At 50.5% G+C, this 11,071-nt stretch overlaps 1 protein-coding gene across 1 annotated transcript; it reads right to left on the bottom strand.

Annotated features, from left to right (window-relative positions):
* Position 1: 1 nt before the first annotated feature.
* GALP (galanin like peptide) lies at positions 2-9,688 on the bottom strand. The gene is made up of 6 exons (XM_023184368.2): positions 9,634-9,688; positions 8,582-8,704; positions 6,986-7,037; positions 5,107-5,187; positions 2,830-2,907; positions 2-562 (listed from the first exon to the last, which is right to left on the bottom strand). Exons 2-6 carry the CDS (start codon positions 8,663-8,665, stop codon positions 513-515), a joined length of 345 nt encoding a protein of 114 aa, XP_023040136.1. The 5' UTR covers positions 8,666-8,704; positions 9,634-9,688; the 3' UTR covers positions 2-512.
* Positions 9,689-11,071: the final 1,383 nt, after the last annotated feature.

Genomic DNA, 11,071 nt, shown 5'->3' with positions numbered 1-11,071 from the left:
ATTTGACAAGAAACATTTTATTCTCTCCATTCTGCTCCAAACTGCCTCTCCTCATTTTGAAGGAGACTCGGGTAGGTTGAAAGAATATGGAAGAGTAAGTATGCACTTTGAAGAATCTTTTCAAATCAAGACACAGACTTTCAGACTTAAGAGGGTTATTTGTATTATTCAATAGCTCGTGTGATAATCGGGACAATTCCAAAAGAACACAATTACTTTAAATGTGTTGCAGGAATATTCCCTGATCACCCCAGAACCTTCCAACTAGTCCTCAAATTACTATTGGTTTCATTAACAACATGTTATACTGACTCCAACGACGAATCAATTAAACCTAAGACACTCCAGAAGTTTTATAGAATAATTCAAATGCTTTACAATGTCTTCATGAGACCTGGGTATTTAACTTCAGGAACTTAGTCTCAACACAGGGTACCTAGAAAGGGTTTCAGAGGGAACAGAAGGAGCTGGAGAAGAAGGATATGAATAGGGATTCGGAGACATCTATGGCTTCAGGACATCATCCCCTCCTTGGGAATTTTCTTGCTGAGCACGTCCAGATCTGTGGAAGATAAAGAGGTAAACTTTGAATGGTTTTTCTCACTGTCACTCCCCAAACCAGGTTCTTGAGGTTGGGAATTAAACTGGGGAGGAAGATCTCTTTAGTTCATCTAAGATCCAACAACCTTTCCTTTTCCCTCTCTCTTTCCTTTTCCTTTTCTTTTTTTTTTTTCTTTGAGATGGAGTCTCACTCTATCTCCCAGGCTGGAGTGCAGTGGCACAATCTCGGCTCACTGCAACCTCCGCCTCCCAGGTTCAAGCAATTCTCCTGTCTCAGCCTCCCCAGTAGCTGCGAATACAGGTGCGTGTCACCACACCGGCTAATTTATGTATTTTTAGTAGAGACAGGGTTTCACCATGTTGGCCAGGCTGGTCTCAAACTCCTGACCTTGTGATCTGCCTGCCTCGGCCTCCCAAAGTGCTGGGATTCAGGTGTGAGCCACTGCACCCAGCTAATTTTTGTATTTTTAGTAGAGATGGGGTTTCACCATGCTGGCCAGGCTAGTCTTGAACTCCTGACCTTAGGCGATCCGCCCACCTCGGCCTCCCAAAGTGCTGAGATTAGAGGGTGAGCCACTGCACCCAGCTAATTTTTGTATTTTTAGTAGAGATGGGGTTTCATCATGTTGGCCAGGCTGGTCTTGAACTCCTGACCTTAGGTAATCCGCCCACCACGGCCTCCCAAAGTGCTGGGACTACAGGCGTGAGCCACCGTGCCTGACTCCTTCTCTCTACTTTCATCTGCCCACACATTTTCCCTTTCCACCCCCATTTTAAGAAGGTACATGGTGGTGATGGGAGTTTTCAAGAGTCAGAATGTAATCGAGATGAAGATGGAAATTAGCGAATTCAGGGAGTGTATCATACCCAGCATGGTCAACACATGCTTTTGAAATGAATTAGTGCCGTTGAAATAAGGACATAGCGTCTCCAAGAATTAGGTTGGGATTGAAGAAGGAGATGAGGTTGGGGTGAACGTCCAACTAAAGGAAGGCAGGAAAAGCTGATGAGCTGTTGATCATGATCTGCTGAGCTCATGATCGGGTGTGAAGGTGGCAGCTGAAGGCTGTGTTTGGATAGTTTAATTCGTTCATTTAACAAATATTTACCAAGTACCTACTATGCGTCATGCATTGTGCTGGGCAGTGAACAATACAAAGGCTCACGTCTGTAATCCCAGCACTATGGGAGGCCGAGGCGGGCAGATCACCTGAGATCAGGAGTTCGAGACCAGCCTGGCTAACATGGCAAAACCCCATCTCTACTAAAAATACAAAAATTAGCCGGGTGTGGTGGCAGGTGCCTATAATCCCAGCTACTCAGGAGGCTGAGGCAGGAGAATCACTTGAACCTGGGAGGCGGAGGTTGCAGTGAGCCAAGATCATACCAGTTCACGCCAGCCTGGGCAACAGAGAGAGATTCCTAAAAATAAAATAAAATAAAATAAAATAAAATAAAATAAAAAAATAAAGAATGAATGCTGGAAACAAAGATCTTATTTAGGAGAGAGGCTGATGTTAAAATTGAACCATGAGGCCAGGTGCGGTGGTTCATGCCTGTAATCCCAGCACTTTGGGAGGTCGAGGCAGGCGGATTACCTGAGGTCAGGAGTTCAGGACTAGCCTGGCCAACATGGTGAAACCCCGTCTCTACTAAAAATACAAAAATTAGCTGGGTGTGCTGGCAGGCGCCTGTAGTCTCAGCTACTTAGGAGGCTGAGGCAGGAGAATCGCTTGAACCCAGAAGGTGGAGGTTGCAGTCCACCGAGATCACACCATTGCACTCCAACCTGGGCGACAAGAGCAAAACTCTGTCTCAAAAATAAATAAATAAATAAATAAATGAATAAATAAATAAATAAATAAATAAATAAATAAATAAATAAATAAAATTGAACAAAAAGGTCAAAGTGAGGGGTTTGACGTCAATGTTGTAGCTGAGGCTAAGCTTAAGGGGGTGATACTGGGGGACATCAAGGTTGGGTGTGGGGTCCTAATTGCAAAAGTGCTAGATGCAGGCTGGGAAATGAGAGTTGGAGCGTGACGTGGGATGGGCGGTGAAGGAATAGAGGTGAAAGGAGCGGTCGAGGCCAGGATGCGAATTCACCGTCGAGGCTGAGTGCTCAGGTAGGGGCTGTGGTTACAGGTGAGGAGGTCCCTGGTTTGTTCCGGTTTCGCCCCTTTCTTCCTTTACCCTCAAAGCTCTGCCTGCCACTTCCTTGTTCCCCCTCTCCTGTTGGTGTCTCTCTTCCGTGTTTCCTGGCTTTACCTCCAATCTCCGGTTTGGCAAATGTCTCCATCACATTCCTCTTGGAGGGCTGCAGAGGGTGGGAATAGGGGAGCCCATCTAGAAACAAAGATATAGCATTCACACAGACGTTCGTAGTTACAAGTGGGAGCTGAAGGACGAGAACACACGGACACAAAGACGGGAACAACAGACACTGCGTCCTTCCCGAGGGTGGAGCAGGGGGAGGAGGGAAAGGAGCAGGAAGAATAACAATTGGGGACTCGGCTTAGTACCTGGGTGATGAAATAATCTGTACAACAAACCCCCGTGACACAAGTTTTCCTATATAACAAACCTGCACGTGCACCCCCGAACCTAAAATAAAAGTTTAAAAAATAAATAAGGCCGGGCGCGGTGGCTCATGCCTGGAATCCCAGCACTTTGGGAGGCTAAAGGGGACAGATCTCTTGAGGTCAGGAGTTCAAGGCCAGCCTGGCCAACATGGTAAATCCCATCTCTACTAAAAATATAAAAATGAGCCAGGCACGGTGGTGGGTGCCTATAGTCCCATCTACTCAGGAGGCTGAGGCAGGAGAATGACTTGAACCTGGGAGGTGGAGGTTGCAGTGAGCTGAGATCGTACTCCAGCCTGGGTAACAGAGTGAGGCTCCATCTCAAAAAAATAAAATAAAATAAAATAAAATAATGATGCCTTTATGACATTCAGCTTTAGTGCTTTATAGTATGCAACATGGTTTCACTTCCCTTATTTTTCTGGACACTTATGGCACTTCGTGGTTCTCAACCAGGAGTGGTTTTGCCCTGTAGTGATTTGGCTGTGTCTGGAGACATTTTTGATAGTCACAATTGGGAACAGGAGCTGGTCACAGTGGTTCACACCTGTAATCCTAGCACTTTGGGAGGCTGAGGTGGGTAGATCGCTTGAGCTCAGGAGTTCGAGACCAGCCTGGCCAACATGGTGAAACCCCCATCTCTACTAAAAATACAAAAATTAGCAGGGCGTGGTGGTGGGTCCCTGTAATCCCAGCTACTCGGGAGGCTGAGGCAGGAGAATCACTTGAACCCAGGAGGTAGAGGTTGCAGTGAGCCAAAACTGCGCCATTGCACTCCAGGCTGGGCGACAGAGAAAGACTCCATCTCAAAGAAAAAAAAACAAAAAAAAAAAATTGGGAATAGGGAATGTGACTAGTGTGTCAAGAGCAGAACCCACGGGCGCTGCTAAACATCCTATGATGCACAGGACTGACCCCCACACCAGAGAATTATCCAGCCCCCACTGTCAGCTGTGCCAGAGTCGAGAAGCCATGCCCTAAATTCTCTTAGTTTCCCACGTTTGGCAGGAGACAAGGATGAGGAGGCTTAGCCGAGGTCACGTGTCACATTCACACTGTGAACTTTCAACTGTCCAGACCCCTATGCACCTCCGTGATTCCGTCCTTCGAGATGTAGAATGGGAAGGAGAGGGGAACCTCAGAAAGATTATTTGGTGACGCGAGAAGACAAGATAAGGGGACTAGGGATAAGCAAAGATATGGTGGACGGGAAGCTTGCAAGGATAAATATTGACTATAACAGCCGTGACCCATTTCTTTTTTTTTTTCCTTTTTGAGATGGAGTCTCTGTCGCCGGGGCTGGAGTGCAGTGGCGCCATCTTAGCTCATCTCTGCTCACTGCAACATCTACCTCCCGGTTCAAGTAATTCTCCTGCCTCAGCCTCCAGAGTAGCTGGGATTACAGGCGCCTGCCATCACACCCAGCTGATACTTGTATTTTTAGTAGAGACGGGGTTTCACCATGTGGGCCAGGCTGGTCTTGAAGTCCTGACCTCAGGTGATTTACCTGCCTCAGCCTCCCAAAGTGCTGGGATGACAGGCGTGAGCCACCGCTCCCGGCCGACCCATTTCATTTCCACCATATGCAGACACTTCTAGGAAATTCAAGTGCATTTTCTCGCTGAGTCATACAACTAAATCATGAGATTATTCCATTTATGTCATTTCCAAGTGGAGGAATTTTGTGTGGTCCAATGCAAAGGGAAAACAAGGGGCCCATGGTTCAAACAGGATTCAGAATCTTAACTTGGTAACAAAAGAACAACAAACCAATCTGGGGCTCCAGGTGACAGCACAGAAGCTTGAAGGAAATGCATCACTTGCTCAGGGCTCCCCAAATAGTAAGCGGCAGGGCGAAGGCTGGAGTTCACATCTACCAGTTTCCAAAGCCAGGAGAGAGCCCAGGGAAGATGCAGGTAGGGGGAGGGCACGGGAGAAGACCTCTAACTCCCCGTTCACTCACCGATGGCCTTCCACAGCTCTAGTATCTCAAGGGCTGTCTCCCTCTTCCGGTCTTGGTCACTCATTTGGGGAAGGCGGAGGACTGGGTGGGGATGGAGAGAGCAAGACCAGGTGGTCGGTTAAGCAGAACTGAAATAACACATAATCCAGCAATTCAATAGCATGGCTCACTCAACACAGTCCCTCCACCAAGCCTGTTGGGCCGGGTGCGTGTTGACCGTCCCTACCTACCAGTGGGGAAATTGTGGAGTCACTCGCTCAAAATTACACTGTTGTTGCCAGGCGCGGTGGCTCAAGCCTATAATCCCAGCACTTTGGGGGGCCAAGGCGGGCGGATCACGAGGTCAGGAGATCGAGACCATCCTGGCTAACACGGTGAAACCCCGTCTCTACTAAAAACTACAAAAAACTAGCCGGGCGTGGTGGCGGCGCCTGTCGTCCCAGCTACTCGGGAGGCTAAGGCAGGAGAATGGCCTAAACCCGGGAGGCGGAGCTTGCAGTGAGCTGAGATCCGGCCACTGCACTCCAGCCTGGGCGACAGAGCGAGACTCTATCTCAAAAAAAAAAAAAAAAAAAAAATACACTGCTGCTAATGTCAGGACTGGGGCTTGAACCCGCCTAGGTCTGGGTCCACATCTCACGTTCTTTCTGCTCCTGCCACACTGTGTCTGGAGCCTGGGTTTCCCTGAATGAAGCTCAAACTGAAACCGACCTTGAGCACCGCAGGAATCTCGGTATTTTAGGGATGTAATGGTCACTGCGCAGCACGAGGCCATGGGCACACCTAGTGCCCAGGGAAGATGCAGGTAGGGGGAATGGGGAGAGACAAATGGAGGAAAAGAGGAAAAAAGTTGCTGGGCACTGTGGCTCACGCCTGTAATCCCAGCAGTCTGGGAGGCTGAGGCGGGCGGATCACCTGAAGTCGGGAGTTCGAGACCAGTCTGACCAACGTGGAGAAACCCCGTGTCTACTAAAAATACAATATTAGCCAGGGGTGCGTTGTGGCACATGTGTGCAATCCCAGCTACTTGGGAGGATGAGGCAGGAGAATTGCTTGAGCCCGGGAAGCAGAGGTTGCCATGAGCTGAGATTGGTGCCACTGCACTCCAGCCTAGACAACAAGAGCGAAACTCAATTTCAAAAAAAAAGAGAGAGAGAGAGAAACAAAGAATAGCAGCTAATTGTTACACAGCACCCACTACACACCCGTTATTGTTCTATTAATAACTCAATCCTCACAACATGCTAGGATGTAAGGGCTATGATTACACCCACTGTCACAGATGAGAAAACTGAGACACAGGGAGATCAAGGTTGCAGCCAGGTGCAGTGGCTCATGCCTGTAATCCCAGCACTTTGGGAGGCCAAAAGCAAGTGGATCACCTGAGGTCAGGAGTTCGAGACCAGATTGGCCAACATGGTGAAACCCCGTCTCTCCTAAAACTACAAAAATTAGCCGGGCACGGTGGTGGGCACCTGTCTTCCCAGCTACTCAGGAGGCTGAGTTCAATCGCTTGAACTATGCAGGAGGCAGAAGTTGCAGTCAGTCAAGATTGCACCACTGCACTCCAGCCTGGGCAACAGAGCGAGACTCTGTCAAAAAAAAAAAGAGAGAGAGAGAGAGACAGCGAGAGAGAGATCAAGGTTGCAAACCAAGCAAGGAGCAGAGCTGGGATTTGGGTCTAAGCCTTTGGCTCCAGAGTCCACACACCCATTACTCTGCTTAGACTAACCCTCCAGACAGATCTGCAAATAAATCCATGGGCCTCCGTGAATGTGGGTGAGGGTCTTCACCAGCCACAAACTCACTGCCGGCAGCAACCAGGCAGACTCAGGCAGACTCAGGCCAGGGATGGAGAGCTGAGTGCAGCCTCACTCACCGGGACCCAGAAGGTAGCCAGCACTATTGAGGGTCCAGCCTCCTCCTCGTCCCTGGAGAGAGATGCAGAAATCAACACTCAAGCAGACAGAAAGGAGGGCAGGCGTCCCACAGGTCCGGGTGACGTGGTTCGTCCTACCACTTTCCCACTAGGCTAAGAACACTTAACATCCATCTACTCTCTTAGCAATGTTTAAGTTAATAACGTTGTTATTACCAACAGCCACCAGGCTGTACCAGAGATCTCCCTTATTCCCTCCGTCTAACTGAAACTGTGTATCCCTGGACCAACATCTCTTAATTATTTAATCCTCTTGGCTAAATAATGAGCGCTGCCTGCCATCTGAGTTAGCTGTTAACTCTCACAGTGCTGGAGTTGGACAAAGAAGATCCACTCAGAGACCAGAGAGGTTAGGCAATGCGCCTGAAGTCACACAGCTAGAAAGCCGCAGATCCCAAATTTCAAACTCAACCCAGCTGTGGAGGTGTGCGCTGTGGAGGTGTGCGATCATAGGTTTTCAAAGTGTCGTCCCAGAGGAGCCCACGCTGTGGAGGTGTGCGATCAGAGGTTTTCAAAGTGTCGTCCCAGACTGCGTGCCATGGCTGACACCTGTAATCCCAGTACTTTGGGAGGCCAAGGCAGGTGGATCACTTGAAGCCAGGAGGTCAGGAGTTCAAGATCAGCCTAGCCAACATAGTGAAACTCCATCTCTCCTTCTTCTTCTTCTTTTTTAAAACAGAGTCTCGCTGGGTCACATAGGCTGGAGTGCAGTGGCACAATCTCAGCTCACTGCAACCTCCGCCTGCCAGGTTCAAGCAATTCTCCTGCTTCGGCCTCCCGAGTAGCTGGAACGACAGGTGCCTGCCATCACACCCGGCTACTTTTTGTATTTTTAGTAGACACGGGGTTTCACCATGTTGACCAGAAGGGTCTCGATCTCCTGACCTCGTGATCCACCCACCTCGGCCTCCCAAAGTGCTGGGAATACAGGCATGAGCCACTGTGCCTGGCGTGGTGGCAGGCACCCAGCTACTCGAGAGGCCAAGGCAAGAGAATAGTTTGAACCTCGGAGGTGGAGGTTGCAGTGAGCCAAGATCGCGCCACTGCACTTCAGCCTGGGCGACAGAGGCAAGACTGAGACTCTGTCTCAAACAAGCAAACAAACAAAAAACCAACAACGACAACAAGGTGTGGTCCCAGGACCAGCTCCTACCTTAGACTCACCCAACCAGAAACCCTGGGAGTGGGTCTAGGTGTTACTTTAAGCCTCCTTCCAGCGAATTCTCACACAGGCTGAAAAACAGGCGTGAAAGGCACCCACCTCTGAAGGCATATTTCTGCATCTCTGAGCAATGCTCATCATGAGGAGGTTTTAGCTTTGGGCACCCTGAACGCTGACTCTATTTTTCACCCATACTCTGCTCTATCCCCACAGCCAAGATGAGGTCGGTGTCTGACTTTCTCCTCATATTTTCAGGACCTGAGCTTCTTCCCCAGGAACCCCTGACGCAAGCCAGGAGCATTTTTAAAAACTCTTCCCAGAGGGCAAGGGATTTGGGGACGCCGTTGTTTCCGAGGAACTTAGGGAGGCGTTACCTGGTGGGCAGGCGCGGATGCTGGAGTCTCTGCCAGGCTCAGCAAGAGGACGAGGAGGAGGACCAGGGGGACAGAGGGAGCCATCGAAGGCAGGACGACAGGTGCCTACAGCTGCAGAACACGCTGCAAGGAGAGAGCAGCCAGTCATTTTCTGAAGCAGGGGCTCAGGTGCATTTCCGACAAGGACAGAGGAATTTATTTTTTAGCTTTATGGAGGCATCACTGAGATACAAAAGTGGTGCATATTTAATGCACACATCTTGAGGAGTCTGGGCGTGTGCAAGCACCCATGACACCATTGCCACAACCAAGCAACCATGACACCATTGCCACAACCAAGGAACTAAAACCTATTCATCACCTCCAGAAATTGCCCTGTGCTCTTCAGTGTTTTTCTTTCTGGTAGAGCCCTTCACCTGCCATCTCTCCTACCTTACTGTTTTTTGTTTGTTTGTTTTGTTTTTGTTTGTTTGTTTAATGGAGTTTCGCTCTTGTTGCCCAGGCTGGAGTGCAATGGCACGATCTCGGCTCACTGCAACCTCTGCCTCCTGGGTTCGAGCGATTCTCCTGCCTCAGCCTCCCGAGGAGCTGGGATTACAGGCACCCGTCACCACGCCCAGCTAATATTTGTATTATTTGTAGAGACGGGGTTTCACCATATTGGCCAGACTGGTTTCGAACTCCTGATCTCAAGTGATCCGCCTGCCTCGGCCTCCCAAACTGCTGGGATTATAGGCATGGGCCACCGCCTGTAATCAACAGAGTGAGACTCTGTCTCAAAAAAAAAAAAGAAGAGAATTCCAGGGGAATTAACCCTCTACTTGCCCCATCATCGGATTGAACCTGCCTGGTCCCCCAGTACCCATGCCTTCTGCCCCACTGCCTCCACCACTCCATCTTCGAACCTTTCCGTCCCCTTACCTGCCCCTCACCTTTTCCCTGCCACCAATGCCTGGGTTTCTTCTGTTATTGCCATCCCTTCGCGCCCCCATCGCTCTCCCGGGAGCCCCTCACTCCCTCCAGCCCTTGGCGCTTCTGGTCTAGGCTCTCACCTCGGTGCAGCTGGCAGCTCTCTGCAGCTCTTTCTGGCTCTGGGCTCCAGCGCCTGGACTCATTCACGCCCCCTGAGCTTTTATGCCTTCTGAGGAGACAATAGAAGGGAGGGGGGAAGGGAGGAGATTGGAAGAAGGGACGGAGAGGGAGTGAAGTGGATGGAGGTCGGGGAACAGTCATCCACTCTAGGGACTTTCAAAAGCTGGTCTGAGGTCAAAACAGACACCTCATCGCGGGAAATGCCGCTATGCCTTGGTTTCCCCTGGTAGACCCTGCTCTTCCCCCTGCTTCTGTGCCCCTTTATCTTCCTCCAGCTGTCGTGTTCCAGGCTTTGCTGCTGTTCGGGGGCTCCCTCCCTCCCTCTCTGCTCTTGGTGTGTGTCTTCCTTGGTCGTCCCCACCTGCCACTGGCGTCTGGGTAGCCCTGTCCCCTCTGCCCCATCAATCCCTCCAAGCCTCGGCAGCTCCCTCGCCGAGTTGCACTTCTGTCTTGCATGGTAGACCCTGTTTATTTGTTTACTTGTGAATTGTCTATCTCCCCGCCCCTCACCTACTGCCCCTGGCTAGAGGAGACCCCATGAGGGGTGTCAACTGTGTCTCGTTAATGGCTGCGTCCCTAGCCCAGAAGCTCTCAACCAGGAGTGACTCTGCCCCGATGCTGCCCCAGCCTCACCCCAGGACATTTGATCAAGTCTGGAGACATTTGTTTGCTCTTTTTTTTTTTCTGAGACAGAGTCTCGCTCCGTCGCCCAGGCTGGAGTGCAGTGGCACAATCTCGGCTCACTGCAAGCTCCGCCTCCTGGGTTCACGCCATTCTCCCGCCTCAGCCTCCTGAGTAGCTGGGATTATAGGCGCCCGCCACCACGCCCGGCTAATTTTTTGTATTTTTAGTAGAGACAGGGTTTCACTGTGTTGGTCAGGCTGGCCTTGAACTCCTGGTCTCGTGATCCACCCGCTTCAGCCTCTCAAAGTGCTGGGTTACAGGTGTGAGCCACCGCGCCCGGCTGGAGACATATACTTGGGACTTGGGAGGGACTCCTGGCATCTCGTGGGCGGAGGCCAGGGACGCAGCTCAGCATCCCACAGTGCTCAGGAATGGCCGCCCTTGATGAGAGAGACCAAGTCCCAAAAGCACCAAAGATAATAAACCCCACAGCAGTCCCTAAAACAGTGCCCGGAGCTCACTCAATACTTGTTGGGTGAACGAATAAAGATGTGTGGTTGCTGCATCTCTCTCCTCTGTCATGTGTGTTGATGCATCTGTCTCTGCAGCACGCTCTCTCTCTCTTTGCCCTGACATGAGCTGCTTTCCAGAGGAAAGAACCTTGGAGGAGGTTTTACTCCTGGCATTGCCCTTTGCTGTCTAAGGGACGGAGGGGACGCCTGGTCCTGGCTGGGTTCTGTCTTCTCCTCTCTCTAAGGGACGGAGGGGATGCCC

This window comes from Piliocolobus tephrosceles, chromosome 21 (assembly GCF_002776525.5).
Source record: "Piliocolobus tephrosceles isolate RC106 chromosome 21, ASM277652v3, whole genome shotgun sequence".
NCBI classification, from domain to species: domain Eukaryota; kingdom Metazoa; phylum Chordata; class Mammalia; order Primates; family Cercopithecidae; genus Piliocolobus; species Piliocolobus tephrosceles.
This window is presented reverse-complemented; position numbering and strand designations above follow the sequence as displayed.